Source organism: Salmo salar, chromosome 27, assembly GCF_965601325.2.
Source record: "Salmo salar chromosome 27, fSalSal1, whole genome shotgun sequence".
In the NCBI taxonomy this organism is placed as follows: Eukaryota; Metazoa; Chordata; class Actinopteri; order Salmoniformes; family Salmonidae; genus Salmo; species Salmo salar.
Window position 1 is genome coordinate 21327096 of NC_138317.1, and position 19234 is coordinate 21346329.

General features: G+C 43.2%; 1 protein-coding gene across 12 annotated transcripts in view; it reads right to left on the minus strand.

Annotated features, from left to right (window-relative positions):
* The window catches only part of LOC106588626 (phosphatase and actin regulator 4B), a 59229-nt gene that overhangs the window by 36439 nt on the left and 3556 nt on the right, over positions 1 to 19234 (minus strand). The window contains exons 1-3 of one of the 12 annotated variants that reach the window (XM_082970091.1): positions 9978 to 10161; positions 4843 to 4902; positions 4507 to 4542 (exon numbers count right to left, since the gene is read on the minus strand). In XM_082970091.1, the coding sequence (XP_082826217.1) occupies positions 4507 to 4542; positions 4843 to 4849 (43 nt within the window). In that variant the 5' untranslated portion in view covers positions 4850 to 4902; positions 9978 to 10161. Of the gene's footprint in view, positions 1 to 3810; positions 4057 to 4497; positions 4543 to 4842; positions 4903 to 9945; positions 10172 to 10650; positions 10739 to 19234 lie in introns of those variants that run through there. The other 11 variants (XM_082970090.1, XM_082970088.1, XM_082970096.1 and 8 more) reach the window with 11 other exon arrangements.

Here is a 19234-nt window from a genome sequence, read left to right on the forward strand (position 1 = left end):
ATTTTTCAGCTAAGACCTCAGAAAAAAATTGGAGACCTCCGCAAGTTTGGTTCAACCTTGGGAGCAATTTCCAAAAGCCTGAAGGTACCACGTTCATCTGTACAAACAATAGTACCTAAGTACAAACACCATGGGACCACGCAGCCGTCATACCGCTCAAAAAGGAGACGCATTCTGTCTCCTAGAGATGAACGTATTTTGGTGCGAAAAGTGCAAATCAATCCCAGAACAACAGCAAAGGACCTTGTGAAGATGCTGGAGGAAACAGGTGCAAAAGTATCTATATCCAGAGTAAAACGAGTCCTATATCGACATAACCTGAAAGGCCGATCAGCAAGGAAGAAGCCACTGCTCCAAAACCGCCATAAAAAGCCAGACTACGGTTTGCAACTGCACATGGGGACAAAGATCATACTTTTTGGAGAAATGTGCTCTGGTCTGATGAAACAACAATAGAACTGTTTGGCCATAATGACCATCATTATGTTTGGAGGAAAAAGGGGGAGGCTTGCAAGCCAAAGAACACCATCCCAACCGTGAAGCACGGGGGTGGCAGCATCATGTTGTGGGGGTGCTTTGCTGCAGGAGGGACTGGTGCACTTCACAAAATAGATGGCATCATGAGGCAGGAAAATTATGTGGATATATTGAAGCAACATCTCAAGACATCAGTCAGGAAGTTAAAGCTTGGTCGCAAATGGGTCTTCCAAATGGACAATGACCCCAAGCATACTTCCAAAGTTGGGGCAAAATGGCTTAAGGACAACAAAGTCAAGGTATTGGAGTGGCCATCACAAAGCGCTGACGTCAATCCTATAGAAAATCTGTGGGCAGAACTGAAAAAGCGTGTGCAAGCAAGGAGGCCTACAAACCTGACTCAGTTACACCAGCTCTGTCAGGAGGAATGGGCCAAAATTCACCCAACATTGTGGGAAGCTTGTGAAAGGATAGCCGAAACATTTGACCCAAGTTAAACAATTTGAAGGCAATGCTACCAAATACTAATTGAGTGTATGTAAACTTCTGACCCACTAGGAATGTGATGAAAGAAATAAAAAAGTTGAAATAAATCAATCATTCTTTTTACTATTATGACATTTCACATTCTTAAAATGAAGTGGTGATCCTAACTAACCTAAGAGATGAAATGTTAGGAATAGTGAAAAACTGAGTTTAAATGTATTTGGCTAAGGTTTGGCTATGTAAACTTCCGACTTCAACTGTAGCCTGAGTGGAACCTATTCAAGCTCAATATAATATAGTCAATCGCTCGTTTATTAGGTACACAAACCTGTTCACGAAAATTATTTGCACCTACAGTGAGTGAGTCACCACGGCCACCGTGGCTTGCTATATAAAGCAGGCAGACAGGCATTGAGGCATTCATTTACTGTTTGATTGAATGGGCAAAATAATTGACCTAAGCAACTTTGAGCATGGAATGATCATTGGTGCCAAGCACACCAGTTACAGTATCTCAGAAATGACCGGCCTCCTGGGCTTTTCAAACACGCCAGTGTCTAGGGTTTACCGAGAATGATGTGACAAACAAAAAACATCTAGCCAGCGGCAGTCCTGTGGGCGCAAACAGTTTGTTGATGAGAGGTCAAAAGAGAATGGCAAGAATTGTGCAAGCTAACAGGCGGGCCACAAACAGGCAAATAACGGCGCAGTACAACAGTGGTGTGCAGAACGGCATCTCGGAACGCACAACTCGTTGATCCGTGTCACGGACAGGCTACCGCAGCAGATGACCACACCGGGTTCCACTCCTATCAGTTAAAACAATAAGCTGCTCCAGTGGGCACGCGATCACCAACACTAGACAATTGATGAGTGGAAAAATATTGCCTGGTCTGATGAATCCCAGTTCCTGTTGCGTCATGCTGATGGTAGAGTCAGGATTTGGCACACATTATGTCCCTTGATACCAATTGAGTAATGTTTCTATTCCCCGAATACTTCAGGATGTTCTGGAGGCAAGGGGGGGGTCCCACCTGAAACTAGATGGGTGTACTTAATAAACTGGCTACTGAGTGTATATGAATAATAATAATAATAATAATAATAATAATGGCCATTGAGCAGATGCTTTTATCCATCCTTTTTTTTTTTTACGTATGGGTGGTCCCGGGAATTGAACCCACTACCCTGGCGTTACAAGTGACATGCTCTACCAACTGAGATACAAAGGTCCACCATAACCAATGAATGATTTACAGACTAGTTGGCTGTGGCAATGTGCAGTTTGTTGACACATTCCTAAACCGTTCAGTTACAGGTGTCACAATTCTTGGAACGATAACTTACTTCACACTAGTTCAAACCTGTCAATGTTTCAAACAGTGCTATTTTGAATACAGAGTGTAACCTAGAAAAGTAGCCAATTGTTTACTCCTCTGAATGAAGTAGTCAGTGTGTGAATGTCTACAGTGAATAACCTTGACTTAAAAATAAAAAAGATTGAGTGTGTCCTTGAGTGTGCGTCTTTTCAAATCTGACACTACTCGATTCAAAAACCTGTTTGCCTCTGTTGAGCCACAGTGCAGAACACAGTAGCTCCCTCTAGAGGTGGAACCAGGTAAATACAAGAAACTGAGCCCTGAAGAGGAAATGACAGGCAGGTATGTTAGGAATCCGAGGCTATTGGTCAGCTTTTGATAAAACGTCCTAATCTGGCCCACTACACTGGGAACCATAGCTGGCTGTCAGCTGGTCCCTACATGGATCCATACCGGCCTTATTGACTATTATCAAAGGAATCAGAATCTGTGATAACGAAAACGCTTATTTGTTTGAGCTGAATAAAAATAGGCTAGTGCATGTCTCAACACAATACAAATTCCATAATACTGATGAATCATCATCAAGTCACACACACACAATACAGGAGTCAAGGGCAAGAGATTATTCTTATTGCTTACATGACTATACAAATAGATTGAATTACTGCCACTGACTATGTCACTCCAGTCACTGCCAAAACCACCCCCATTGATATAAAAGGCCCCATCAGAGCCCTGTACAGCTCTGGGCACTATGATGGGGAAGGAATCAGTCCGGTTTAAACACCTCAGTTAAAAACAGTTTAAGAGACAGGGAGGAAATCAAATCAGTGAGGTATATTTATACTGAGCTGGGCCACTAGGCCAGCCAGGGTCAGAAAGCCAGCCAGGGTCAGAGTTGAGTAGATCTGGCCTTCTATTCTGTCCTAGCTGGTGACTGTGTGTCTGTTCCTCTAAGCCTAATAGAGTGGCAGGTAGCCTAGCGGTTAGAGCGTTGGGCTAGTAACCCAGAAGTCGCTGGTTCGAATACCCGAGCCGACAAGGTGGAAATCTGTCGACATGCCCTTGAGCAAGTCACTTAAGACCAATTTGCTCCAGGGGCGCCGTAGTACTTTGGCTGACCCTGTAAAACAACACATTTCACAGCAACTGTAAAACAACACATTTCACTGCATTGTGACAACATAACATATGTATTTGTTTTTGTGTGTTGGTCAACCAGGAGACTGCCCTGACCTGTCCAGGACTGCAACAGACCAGCCCCCACGTCTTTCACTGCCTGGCTTAGGAAGACCAGGGGAGGCCACACATACAGCACCTATGAAAATATCTCGGGCCGGCTTAAAGTACAAACAATCACACCGCTCCCTAATTCAGTTATCAAGTTCAGTCTTTTAGACTCTGCTTGATAAAACTGCCTCACAAATAATTGACATTGTTCACCAGTTTCAAACAAAAAAATAATAAATAATTCAACACAAGAACAGAACAGAGAAATCACAAACAGAAACAGCCTTTTACTCACATCGTACTGCCATTGCTAGGCCTTTCAGAGATCAATAAACAGACAATACATCCAACGATAGAACACAACAGATCGGTCTGCGACAGGTCAGGGAGACACTAACGAGACAGTATCAAGTACAGTCTCCTCTTCCATGGACTCACGGAGGTCCTTCCGCAGTTGAAACTAGAGACTACAGCCAAGGCCGTGTGGGGCTGGTAAAAAAAAAAAAACACTTAGCTGCTTCCTAACCTTTACAGGTGTGTCCTCTGCTGGGAGAAAGGCCCAACCAGATAGCCAGCCCCTGTCAACAGAGCCATGCGTCACGCTGCACCCAACCCCTAATGGATAGGACAGGCTAGTATCGCATACCCAGCACAGTCAACTTCGCACTTTACACTGTTAGTGTCGACTCCCCACTTTCGGCTTTCCCGATACCATTCCTGATGGTAATCTCCAAAGCACACCACAGTAGCATGCAACACTTATAACATCTAGCTAGGTTAGAACACTCTTATGTGTGGGTTTTTAGATGTTTTGACTGAGGGCAAAAGCTAAGACCACCACAAACAAAATCTAATTTTCCTAGACAATAAGACCAAAGCCATTCAAACAGTAAAAGGCATGCCACGCTGTTACAGCTAGGCTAAATCCAGTTTCATAAATCAGTAGGCTAGGAGAGAATTTAGGCCTGAATAGAAATCATACTTTTCTTACCACGATTTTCCATCACAGTCCTAAGGCCAGCAGCTCCTGGGTCAGACAAAAGAGGAAGAAACAGAGCAAATGAGGAAGTAGAACTACTAGATTAAAATATGCACATCAGAAAAAAAATGACATAGCCTAAAAATACATTTGTTTGACCTAGCCAGCCTCATCCCGCACGACGGTGTATCTCAGTGGAGACTATCAACAGAGGTCCTTATACCTCAGATAAGAGTGTTTGTGTAAAAATAGTAATTCACACCACATCAGATCTTTCCAGCAGGCAGAGCATTCAGTCTGTACAAGGGAGAGAGGAGAGGAGCCACAGAGTAGTAAAGTGGTGCTTACCTCTCATCTCCCCAACAGACACCCGACAGGCCGCAAAGCCAGGAAGAAGCAGTTTAGTTACTGTAAAATGAATAGCTTTATTCAAAATGGTTTGAGTCTCTAATATACAGTACCAGTCAAAAGTTTGGACACACCTACTCATTCAAGGGTTTCTGTATTTTTACTATTTTCTACAAAGTAAAGGTTCTTCAAAGTAGCCACCCTTTGCCTTGATGAAAGCTAAGCACATTCTTGGCATTCTCTCAACCAGCTTCATAAGGTGGTCACCTGGAATGCATTTAAATTAACAGGTGTGCCTGGTTAAAAGTTCATTTGTGGAATCTCTCATTCTAAATGCGTTTGAGCCAATCAATTGTGTTGTGACAAGGTAGGGGTGGTATACAGAAGACAGCCCTATTTGGTAAAAGACCAAGTCCATATTATGGCAAGAACAGCTCAAATAAGCAAAGAGAAAAAACAGTCCATCATTACTTTGACTGACATCAAGGTCAGTCAATCCAGAACACTTCAAGAACTTCGAACGTTTCTTCAAGTGCAGTCAAAAACAAATCAAGCACTATGATGAAATTGGCCACAAGAAAGGAAGACTCAGAGTTACCTCTGCTACAGAGGATAAGTTCATTAGTTACCAGCCTCAGAAATTGCAGCCTAAATAAAAGCTTCAGAGTTCAAGTAACAGACATCTCAACATCAACTGTTCAGAGGAGACTGTGTGAATCAGGCCTTCATGATCGAATTGCTGCAAAGAAACCACTACTAAAAAGGACACCAGTAAGAAGAAGAGACTTGCTTGGGTCAAGAAACGCGAGCAATGGACATTAGACCGGTGGAATTCTGTCCTTTAGTCTGATAAATCCAAATTTTAGATTTTTGGTTTCTACCACCATGTCTTTGTGAGAAGCAGAGTAGGTGAACAAATGATCTCCGCACGCGTGGTTACCACCGTGAAGGATGGCGGAGGTGGTGTGATTTGTGGGGGTGCTTTCCTGGTGACACTGTCGGTGATGTATTTAGAACTCAAGGCACACTTAACCAGCATGGCTACCACAGCATTTTGCAGCGATACGCCATCCCATCTGGTTTGCGCTTAGTGGGACTATTATTTATTTTTCAACAGGACAATGACCCAACATACCTCCAGGCTGTGTAAGGGCTATTTGACCAAGAAGGAGAGTGATGGAGTGCTGCATCAGATAACCTGGCCTCCCCATAATCACCTGACCTCTACCCAATTGAGAAGGTTTGGGATGAGTTGGACCGCAGGGTGAAAGAAAAGTAGTCAACATGTGCTCATCATATGTGGGAACTCCTTCAAAACTGTTGGAAAAGCATTCCAGGTGAAGCTAGTTGAGAGAATGCCAAGTGTGGAAAGCTGTCGTCGAGGCAAAGGGTGAATACTTTGAAGAATCTCAAATATAAAACGTTTGTTTGTTTAATACTTTTTTGGTTACTACATGATTCCATGTGTTATTTCAAAGTTGATGTGTTCACTATTATTCTACAATGTAGAAAAGAGTAAAAATAAATTAAAACCTTTCAATGAGTAGCTTAGAAATCAATCTCTCACCTTCCCTAGCAGTCCCTAGTTATTAACACGGCCCTTGATCCTCTGGTTGCACTGCCTGCTAACCTCCTGTGGTGCTCACTGTGTTATGGACTCTGGTCACACACAAGACAGGAGGAAATCGATGTTGAGCTTTCCACTCGACACAGAAACACACCTCAGATTAAAATGTAGGACTCTGGGCACACGGGATAGTAGCAAATCGATGTAGTGTTCCAGAAGCTTGTCCAGATTCAGATTGATCATTTACATTGAGCCAGAGAGCAGATGGAAGTGGAAGAGGATGACTTCTAAAAAGACTAGCTTGAGCCAGCAGCTGTGACATAATTGTGCATTAATCAGCCTAGCCATGAGTCAGACAGGTGACGCTCTGCCAAGTCAAAACTAATTTCATTACACTAGCAAAATGTAATCACCTGTCGCTATCAAGCAATTACTTTCTGTCTGAGCCAGATCTGAAGTTTGTGGCCATATGAAAGAGACCCAGGTGATGGAGGAATGAACCAGTGTCATGTGAATGTCTTTCTGGGTTTTAAACTAAAATGTTGCTAACCCAGCCAAAAGCAGTCAGCTGACTTTTTGATGTGCTCCAGGCAAGCTTTTAGGGAACAGATCCAAGCAGGGTTGCATCACAGGTCCTCTGTGTGTTAGCCAATTACAACCAGCTGATTTACAACCACAATACAATCAATTACACCCACAGTACCAGCTGCACAGCTTCTGGTTATTAACAACATGTGTGGAGGCAATATCACGTAGGGTTTCTTTTAGGGTTGACCCCATTTAGTCGACTTGTCGATTGTTTGGTCGACCAAGATTTCTTTAGTCAAGCAGTCAGTCGCAAATGTTTTAAATTTTTATGGTGCACAAGACACCTGTCTGGGTGGACTAATCCATTGTGGAGGGTGTAGGGATGGCACAGTCCTACAGTGGCATGTGCTACTGAAATTGTATCTGGTTATATTAAAAGGTGTAACACTAATACAAATAATATTTGATAAATGCGCATTCTCCCGGGTGGATAGCGGTCGCTGTCCGCAGTTCTGAAACATCACTGCCCTGTTAAATTGAGCCTTTTCCTAGACCATGTTGCCAAGTGTATAGTAGCAAAGTTAAGCAGCATATTGGTGTTGAGAACAATGTGGAGGAGGCAGCAACGGAGTGAGGAGACGAGAAAACGGCCAGCTCTGGCCTCAATTGTCTAAGTGAAGAAGCCTACTTAAATAGGTTTATAATGACTAGCCTAACTTTGTAAATGATCCATAAATATCTGCAGAAATAAGACAGATCCTGCTTCTGTTGCCCGTTTGAGTGTTTGTTTAATAGTCTACCGATTCCTTGAGCTCCAAGCCTCATGCTACCACAACATGTCAGATAAAGCAATTTCATCTGTTTTTAAACTTTGCTATGCTGTAATAACGCCGTTAAATCAGCCTCTCCGGTATAACTTATAATGTATGTGGTGTTGATTACACTGTTCCAAATGGTCAGAAAAATATTGTAATCTAACAGCACCCTTTTGTCACACAATACGCACGCAGCTCTTATACCCTCCTTTTTCTTGATCTCCTTGTTATTATTACAATTATGACCATCATCATTATAACAATAAATAATGCAATTATCATTAGTAGGCTTAGTATAGCAGCATTGTATAACCACCATCGAGCTGTAGGCCTAAGAGTGCATCCTGTTGAGCTGTCTTAATACCGCAACTTACCGAGGCCTATATGTCAACATATAGGTTACTGTACCAATCAATCATTCATTTGTTCATGTTCACAGCATATGAGTCATTCATGACTCGAAATGGAATCAAGCATTTTAATTTTAAAATGAAATAAAGGGAACCTTGAATACTTAGCCTAAACAATAAATCTGTTCCATGTCGGCAATTGCATTCACGTATGCATGCGGCTATCTTTAGTCTTTGCTATAATAAAGGCTTTACAAAAAAAAGTAAGCTTATAATATATTTATTGTTTATACTGTTCCAAATGGTCAGAAATAAATGTATATTGTATTGTAACAGCACCTGTTTGGCACACAATACGAACGCAGAGCTTCTTACGTTCCTTTATGTTGATCTCTAGTAGTCCAGTCAAACTTCATCCACTCATCTGACTTTCCCTCCTGAGCAACTAGTAAACATTCCCCTTTTAGAGGTTATTTTTCACCTCCTCCGCATCCATTTTGCTGACATTGTGTTACAGTGTTCGGAGTTTCTTATAAACAACTTATTGATGTGATTATGATAGGCAAGGCCCCATTGGTCACGAGCATGTGATGGATACATGTGTCAGGTGAAGAGAGCAGGGGTTGAATAGGGAATGTTTTTTTTGTTTTCTTGCACTAACCAGGTTTCCATCAAACATTTGTATGTGAGTGAAGTAAGAAATGTCATCACCGGCCTGATGGAAAAAGAAAATCTTTCGCCCAAACAAGGGCACTGCGTTCATCCACCTCTGGCCTGCTGGCCCCCCTACCTCTGAGGAAGCACAGTTCCCGCTCAGCCCAGTCAAAACTGTTCGCTGCTCTGGCACCCCAATGGTGGAACAAGCTCCCTCACGACGCCAGGACAGCGGAGTCAATCACCACCTTCCGGAGACACCTGAAACCCCACCTCTTTAAGGAATACCTGGGATAGGATAAAGTAATCCTTCTAACCCCCCCTTAAAAGATTTAGATGCACTATTGTAAAGTGGTTGTTCCACTGGATATTATAAGGTGAATGCACCAATTTGTAAGTCGCTCTGGATAAGAGCGTCTGCTAAATGACTTAAATGTAAAATGCTCAACTTTCCAAATGTCGACAAAACTAAATACAAGGTGGGTTCCTTTTGTGTCGTGCCAATACCAGTGTGGTTTCTCTTTGCTTATTTGACCGGTTCTTGCCATAATATGGACTTGGTCTTTACCAAATAGGGCTATCTTCTGTATACCACCCCTACCTTGTTACAACACAACTGATTGGCTCAAACGCATTAAGGAAAGAAAGAAATTCCACAAATTAACTTTAAACAAGGCACACCTGTTAATTGAAATGCATTCCAGGTGACTACCTCATGAAGCTGGTTGAGAGAATGCCAAGAGCGTGGAAAGCTGTCATCAAGGCAAAGAGTGGCTACTTTGAGGAATGTCAAATTAAAATATATTTTGATTTGTTAAGCACTTTTTTGGTTACTACATGATTCCATATGTGTTATTTCATAGTTTTGATGTCTTCACTATTATTCTACAATGTAGAAAATAGTAAAAATAAAGAAAAACCCTTGAATGAGTAGCTGTGTCCAGACTTTTGACTGGTACTGTACACGGGTAAAACATTTCCACCAATCGACTGGTCAAAAGAACAGATGACTGTCGACAAATATCTATTTTTTCCTTCGGGACAGACCTAGTTTCTTTACTACTAAGCTATAACCTACTACATGACACAAAAAAATGTTTAAGCAAAACACCAGTAAGTTATTTTCTATTCTGGACAATGGGACAAGACAAGCGCAGCCAGTGACTTATTGTATTAAATGAAAGCCTACTGTCTGTATATGCGGCCCGCAGGAACAATCACCTCTTCAAGCGATCAGGTACCTTTCCTGTAATCACAGCTAAGGACAGCTTTAGTGGGTATCCAGGGAGGCTCAGAGCTGCTCTTTGAACTGAGAGAGAGACAGTCAGTGGGAGTGTTTGTTCGTTGAAGCAGACGCACCCAGACCAAGGGCTGGATCAGGATCTGACAAAGTTGATCACCACAAAGGGCCGATCGCTACTGAGTTCAACGGTCACCACAGCAACAAAGAATGCTGTGGTCGCCTAGCTTGTGATTTGATTGGCCGTGTGGAGTAAGTGTGGCCTTGGCCTATCGGTGCAGAAAATGGGCGGGCGGTTAGTGGGAGGTACAGTATCGGCCCTTTGCTGCACTTTGGAATGTAGTAGTCCCTGACCGAAGTCCACTGACCAAAACAAACAATCCCTCCCTGATGCCCATGTGACCAACCTGAGCAGAAAAAAGGGCTGCGTTCATCTTAGTGCAATGTTGTGAAACGTCCAGGTAGAAATATATCACGTAGAACAAACATGCCTCCCTGAAATGTAGAATAAGGCTCTATTTATGCCATTTCTATCTGCAACTTTCGTCAACATTCGCCTTGTGAAAATGGCCCAGAGCTCAAACAGGAAGTAAATTCTTTGACCTACATATCAATCAGAAGGTAACACTCCTGGCCGACAGCTAGGTAACTTACTCACTTCAGAAGACCATAGGCCTTGTAACGTCCCCAGTCAGCAGTAGTGTCTGGGATTCCTGACTTCTGTGAAGGACTTGAATTATTCCTATAAAAGAGAGAAAACAAAGTCAGTGAAGGTCAAATAAAACAACAGCCTGACAGACTGTAGAGGTGTGACTACTACTGCAGATTTGCTGTACTTTACTACAGAGTGCTGACAGTACAGAATGTATGTGCTCTGGTACCACAGATCAATATCTCCGCCAAGGAGAAGGACAGGGACGGTCACTAGGGACTAATACATCCAGACACATGACCAGGGCTGTGATGGTCTTGCCAGGCCAATGTACACTGTCACTGACATAACCATACCATTGATTGGCGCATATCAGACTCAAAAGAAACACATCGCTTTTCTCTACAACTTCACTATTACCATTACAGTTTGTTATTATCAGTAGCATTTCGTTATTATTATTCACATTATTACCTCATAATATTAATCTAGTATATAAATTATGAAATGTCAGATTGGAGAAGAATTGCCCCCCAAAATACTGATTCCGATTGACGCAATAAACCATTATCACCAAGTCTAACGTGTTTCTCTCCACTTTTCTGAACAATTCGCATAACGTCACCAACGCTGCTGAGGTTATTTTCTGCTGCAATATGTTGTTCCAAGAGGCCAGAGGACACAGTAATGAGAAAAGTCATATACTACCGGAAAAATGATATGCTACTGAAAATAGCATATAGGCTATGCATCCTATAGGATGAATCATGAAAGGCACTTGGCTACGTTTCATTCTGTTGCACCCCATTTAATAAGAGAGGAAGCGGAAAACTGGCACCTGTCATTAACAAGATAGCTTTTTCTTCTATCTGATAAAAGACATGAAGTCCAGGCAGGCTGGTCTATTTCAGGAAACTTTCTGAATGGACATCATTTACATTTACATTTAAGTCATTTAGCAGACGCTCTTATCCAGAGCGACTTACAAATTGGTGCATTCACCTTATAATATCCAGTGGAACAACCACTTTACAATAGTGCATCTAAATCTTTTAAGGGGGGGTTAGAAGGATTACTTTATCCTATCCCAGGTATTCCTTGAAGAGGTGGGGTTTCAGGTGTCTCCGGAAGGTGGTGATTGACTCCGCTGTCCTGGCGTCGTGAGGGAGCTTGTTCCACCATTGGGGTGCCAGAGCAGCGAACAGTTTTGACTGCTTCCTCAGAGGTAGGGAGGCGAGCAGGCCAGAGGTGGATGAACGGAGTGCCCTTGTTTGGGTGTAGGGCCTGATCAGAGCCTGACGGTACGGAGGTGCCGTTCCCCTCACAGCTCCGTAGGCAAGCACCATGGTCTTGTAGCGGATGCGAGCTTCGACTGGAAGCCAGTGGAGAGAGCGGAGGAGCGGGGTGACGTGAGAGAACTTGGGAAGGTTGAACACCAGACGGGCTGCGGCGTTCTGGATGAGTTGTAGGGGTTTAATGGCACAGGCAGGGAGCCCAGCCAACAGTGAGTTGCAATAATCCAGACGGGAGATGACAAGTGCCTGGATTAGGACCTGCGCCGCTTCCTGTGTGAGGCAGGGTCGTACTCTGCGAATGTTGTAGAGCATGAACCTACAGGATCGGGTCACCGCCTTGATGTTGGTGGAGAACGACAGGGTGTTGTCCAGGGTCACGCCAAGGTTCTTAGCACTCTGGGAGGAGGACACAAGGGAGTTGTCAACCGTGATGGCGAGATCATGGAACGGGCAGTCCTTCCCCGGGAGGAAGAGCAGCTCCGTCTTGCCGAGGTTCAGCTTGAGGTGGTGATCCGTCATCCACACTGATATGTCTGCCAGACATGCAGAGATGCGATTCGCCACCTGGTTGTCAGAAGGGGGAAAGGAGAAGATTAATTGTGTGTCATCTGCATAGCAATGATATGAGAGACCATGTGAGGATATGACAGAGCCAAGTGACTTGGTGTATAGCGAGAATAGGAGTGGGCCAAGAACAGAGCCCTGGGGGACACCAGTGGTGAGAGAACGTGGTGCGGAGACAGATTCTCGCCACGCCACCTGGTAGGAGCGACCTGTCAGGTAGGACGCAATCCAAGCGTGGGCGGCGCCGGAGATGCCCAGCTCGGAGAGGGTGGAGAGGAGGATCTGATGGTTCACGGTATCAAAGGCAGCAGATAGGTCTAGAAGGATGAGAGCAGAGGAGAGAGAGTTAGCTTTAGCAGTGCGGAGAGCCTCCGTGACACAGAGAAGAGCAGTCTCAGTTGAATGCCCAGTCTTGAAACCTGACTGATTAGGATCAAGAAGGTCATTCTGAGAGAGATAGCAAGAGAGCTGGCCAAGGACGGCGCGTTCAAGAGTTTTGGAGAGAAAGGAAAGAAGGGATACTGAACTCATACGAACACACACCCACCTAAAAGGACCGGTCAATCAAAGCTGCCTACAGCGCATCTCACTCAGACACATAAGCAATTCACATTTGTCCTTTACCAAAAACATATAAAAAAAAAAAAAAAAAAAAAAACTTTCAGTAGGATATCAAACATTGTCTACATTATAGGATAATGCTAAATCAATGCAGCCTATTATATAAATTGGCGAGGAAGTTTTAAAGGGGATATAGAGACAGCTGTGACAGGTATGAAGACAAAATTGACAACCATTAGAAAATAGAAACACATGCACGCAACCGGTCCATAGCCTAACGATCAGCCGGTCCATAGCCTAACGATCAGCCGGTCCATAGCCTAACGATCAGCCGGTCCATAGCCTAACGATCAGCCGGTCCATAGCCTAACGATCAGCCGGTCCATAGCCTAACGATCAGCCGGTCCATAGCCTAACGATCAGCCGGTCCATAGCCTAACGATCAGCCGGTCCATAGCCTAACGATCAGCCGGTCCATAGCCTAACGATCAGCCTGTCCATAGCCTAACGATCAGCCTGTCCATAGCCTAACGATCAGCCTGTCCATAGCCTAACGATCAGCCTGTCCATAGCCTAACGATCAGCCTGTCCATAGCCTAACGATCAGCCTGTCCATAGCCTAACGATCAGCCTGTCCATAGCCTAACGATCAGCCTGTCCATAGCCTAACGATCAGCCTGTCCATAGCCTAACGATCAGCCTGTCCATAGCCTAACGATCAGCCTGTCCATAGCCTAACGATCAGCCTGTCCATAGCCTAACGATCAGCCTGTCCATAGCCTAACGATCAGCCTGTCCATAGCCTAACGATCAGCCTGTCCATAGCCTAACGATCAGCCTGTCCATAGCCTAACGATCAGCTGTTGATCCATTTTAGGAAAGCAATGGGTGGTTATGTTGACATTACATTTCCATTTGAGTGCCTTATCTAAATATGTGCAACACACTTATTGATAAGGGTAAACACCGGCAGATATTTCTCTGTCTGTCAGGGTTGTCTATAGCACAAGTGTTCTAATATATAGGCTATACAAATTATGCATTCACATATTAACTTCTAACTTACGCATCTTTCTGTCTTCTTCACTGCTCCATTCTTGCACAAATCACACATCTCCGCCGCCAATTCCACTGGCCTCTCTTCCCTCTCTCTCTAGCTCTTGAACGAGTAGCTAATATATAGACAATGAGCAGCAATATATAGTTTGAAACTTACATCAAGCAATTTTTTTTAACTAATAGCTATAGGCCTATTCGAGGAGAGAAGCATCGATCGAACCTCTTGCGTAGGCAATAAACTGGTGGGGAAGTATAAATGGTGAGAGCGACGTGTAGCCTAGCACTGGGGTAATGCGATCACATTGGCTAAATGAATACCTTGCTTCACTGATGCAATACAAAAAATAATAATAATAATAATAATAATAAAATACAGGCAGAGAGAAATTTATGAAATTCACACAACGAACCCACAGACCTGTCAGTGGCAGTGTCTCAGATCATTTCTATTGGCCAACTTATTTTCACATGCGAAAAGACGCAAAAATATAACCTGTTCCAAATAAATAATTGACAGATTGTGGCAGGACGATATTTCACAATTGGTGTGAACGGGGTAATAAACAAGAAATGCTTGTATGTTTTTTTTCTTCCTAATTAATCAGATGAAAATAACAGACTTGGTGAGAAAGGGCCTTTTCTGAAAATAGGCCTTTTACAAGATTAAATCATAACAGGACTGTTTGATTCTTATTAAAGAGAGAATACAGACAGGCTACTTTAGGAAACTTCCTGAATGGACATCTAGGCCTATAGAGAGAATCAGCGAACTCACATGGACACTCCTGTAAAAGGACCCGTCAATCAAAGCCACCAGCGTATGTCGGACACAAGAGCAAATATTTCTAATTTCCTTAAAAAGGTATTCAAAAACCTGGGCCTACCTTAGCCTACTTTCGGAATGCCTGTGAGATAATGAATTGATAAGGAAAGTATGAAGGGGAGAGCGACAGCTATGCAATAGTATGACATTGACTATCATTAAAATAGAAACAAATACACACAACATGTCCATAGCCTATTTATCAACCTTATAAGGTTCCGAATCAAATTAAACCATGCCAGGTTGGAGAGGATTGGCGCCTTGTCCATTTGACACAACATTAGTGCATTATTGGCCTCAGAGCCATAACAACCTTGTCGACTGCTGTTGAATAGTTAATGAATAGTCAGACACATCCAACCGGTTTTAAAAGACCCATTTATTCACTAGCAAGCAATGAAAATGTGCATTGTATTAAAAGTTTACACATCCTATATGCTAGCGCTTCTACACCCACGCACAACTAGCGAATTAGCTGCACGAGCATCAAACAGATGGAAAGAAGAGATGTAGACAGATTAAGTTTCCATAACAACTGCTTATAAATCATTAGTAAACAATCCCGCTATTAGGTGAAGTTTATCTACATGAAACTAAAGTTTATACAAAAAACAGAAGAAAATGTAGGCCTATTTAAACGGGTTTGACGGTTATTTTATTTAAATGGCGGTTATTCAATTACAGTCACAGCCCTAATCATGAAAAGTGACAACACCAAAAACACACTGCTTGAACTACTGAACCTGAACACTAATTTAGCTGCTGCTCATTGGCGAAATAAATAATTCATAGAACAGTCGGGCTAAGTCGTCCTGTTTCAGTTGCAGCAATCTCACGCCTGGTCAGCTTTGCTCTCTCTAACCGGTTTGGCGACTAGTCCAGTGTTACTGTAGTGTACACAGACGAACACACACGTGATGTCATTCCTCTCAGCAGTAGCTGTAGCAGTGTCTGTCTGTATACTACTCTGTACACCACTTAAATTAGCCCAACTAATCCCCACTGCCAGCCGGATCATCAGGCACTTGGTGGAACTAGACAGAGCCTGCCAAGTGTCTACCTGGCCCTGGTTACTCTGCTTTTCCTATATTTAATGGGATAATCAGTTGGCTATTTATTTGTAGACCTACATGTACACTGAGTGGACAAAACATTAAGAACACCTGCTCTTTCCATGACATGGACTGACCAGGTGAAAGCTATGATCCCTTACTGATGCCAATTGTTAAATCAACTTCAAAATCAGTGTACATGAAGGGGAAGAGACAAATTTTAAGCCTTGGGACAATTCAGGCATGGATTGTGTATGTGTGCCATTCAGAGGGTGAATGGGCAAGAAGAGATTAAACTGCCGGTTCAAACAAACTGGTTTGTTTGAAGAACTGCAACACAGCTGAGTTAATGCTCAACAGCTTCCCGTGTGTATCAAGAATGGTCCACCACACAAAGGACATCCAGCCAACTTGACAACTGTGGGAAGCAGCATCCCTGTGGAAGACTTGACACCTTTTCGAGTCCATGCCCCGACGAATTGAGGCTGTTCTGAGGGCAAGGGGCTCCGTAATACACCACAACAGGTCCTGGCCTGAACACTTGAACAAGCAACAGATAGTTACGCACACACACCACTTTGTCTACCGCCGTTTTACATTGCGTCAAAGGGTCAGCGAGCAGAGCAGAGCAGGTGACGACCTGTCTCTCTGTGCTTACTGGAATGTTTAGGTTGTTTGCATACATGAGTGACTGTTTTAGAGTCCTCTCTTGCCTCAGGAAACCAGAAAATGACACCGAAAGGAACAAAGTAACACAGGAAGACAGATTTCCAGGTTTGGTAAGGTGACCATGCCAGAGTATTGTATGTACTTCCACTGAAATGAAAGCACGTGTGACGGTGTGGGTGCTCCCTTGACGGCCAATTACATACACATCTAGCCTACATGGGCGGCAGGTAGCCTAGCGGTTAGAGCACTGGGCCAGTTAATGAAAGGTCGCTAGTTTGAATCCCTGAGCAGACAAGGTGAAAAATCTGTTGATGTGCCCTTGAGCAAGGCACCAAACCATAACTGCTTCAGGGTCGCTGTTGATAATGCCAGACCCTGGCCGTGACCCAACTCTACGAGCGCGTCTCAGGGGTAGTTGGGATATGCAAAAAAACATTTCCAACACACACATACGTATAATACACACTTGTGTGAGATAGGACAAATATAAGCACCCACCAAATTATTAATGTATTACTTATTAGGCTATAGATTAGTAATGCATGAAGTGTAGGAGGGCAATAACTGATGCAATAGAAGGCCTGCACCAGGCTAAAAATGCCTACATAAAATGCCTTCTGTTGCTAAATCAGCTGCTCTCCACTTTAATTGTGTGATAGCTTTCTACAATATTTCTGAAAGCTACAACTAGTGCAGCCTGTTCTGTACTGCCTGACATCTTACTAACGGCTTGTTCCTAGAGCAGAGTAAAGCATAATGCTGGATGGGCACAATCACCCATTGTGTCAAGTTAATTCTGCAGCACTGGCCATGTCCACACACAGAGTTGGGGGGGGTTAGCCCTTGGTCTAAATTATTCATATAGCCTACTGACAGCAGTGCAATAATCATTATAGGTCTGAAACAATAATAATAATAAACCACATATCATTAACTTTCCATTTCAAACAATTGTTAACTAAATTAAGGCCGATCATCAGGTAGCCTAGATGTGATGGATGACAGGTACTGAATTGGAAAGCGAAGAACTCTGTAATCTTCTGTTCAGAAAAATTACATTCCAATCTCTTCCCTAAAACCATGGACTTGAACCTAGAATAGATTTCCATCACCTTTTGCAGGGCAGTGTTAAAGCAGCCTATAAAAACAAAGCCTTACCTTTAAAACGACCGACAATATGATAAAACTGTTGTAAAAAAAATCCCTTTCTTTCATCTTCTCTCTAGAAGAACCTGACAAGTCAGACAAACCTTGAGGTATCCTATGCTACAGAAATGTTTCCCACCTCCAGTCAGCACTGAAGGCAATGGACACTTGTTGGAACAAGCAGAAAATGAATGCAATGGAATGCCTGAGAAGTATTTGCTCCTCTACTCTATAAACTTGTGGAAACTAAATGCCCAGTGACATGATTTACATTGTTACACACGCAGTCTCTTTCTGTTTCAAATCACAAGCATAATGAAACCAGAGAGATGAAACTGAACGAGGCATAGGCTTATTAAACTTGAGAGAGACTAATATTAATGCTGCTGAATGAGACATTGCTCAAGTTGCAAGTATTTGTAAAACAGTGAAACTAAACTGTAGTTCATCCAGATGGGGCTTATGAAAAAGAGCCTACCTCCAAGGGCTACTGTATGCTTCGTCCCGCAACGAGCCATTGTTTACAGATGTCTTGTAGCGGAAGGTTCCGTAGCCTGGCATCCATGATCAACCTAACCTATTCGGTTTCACCAAAATAACAGTTTCCTGTCAACAGAGGCATATCTAATATTTCTAGGAACAATACTTACGATTCGTTGGGTTGTGTCATTCATTACCATATAAGGGTTTAAAATAGGTTTTTATCCAGGGTCTCCCATTTTCCACCTGTGGGCTGCCATTGTAGTCCATTCTAGACCACGCAATCACGCGAAACTTAGCTACCACGTAATCTCTACAGGTGACCCTGGATAAAAATGGTGTTTAAACTCTTATTTGATAGTGAAGACAACATTCAACCCAACATTTACATTTTAGTCATTTAGCAGATACTGTAGTCCAGAGCAACATACTAGTGCATTCACTGGTGCCAACAGAGATGGTCGCCTCACTTCAGATCCTTAGGAAACTATGCAGTCATTTGTTTTTTTATGTATTATTTCTGACATTGTTAGCCCAGAAAATCTAAAGTGATATTACATACAGCCAGGAAGAACTACTGGATATAAAAGCGATGTCAACTTACCAACATTACAACCAGGAATACAACTTTCCCGAAGTAGATCCTTTGTTTGGACCTCCACTCTGGACATGGGATCTTACCCAGAGGCCGACCCTAAACAATGCGGTCACCGCAGGAGAGGCAGGAGGAGCGGCCTACTGGTCCGACTCAGAAGGCGAGCAAACCATCCACCGCATCCGAGCATATTACTCGCCAATGTACAATCTCTAGACAACAAGGTGGACGAAATTAGGGCACGAGTAGGCTTCTAGAGAGACATCAGAGATTGTAACATTCTGTGTTTCACGGAAACATGGCTCACTCGGGATATGTTGTCAGAGTTGGTACAGCCACCCG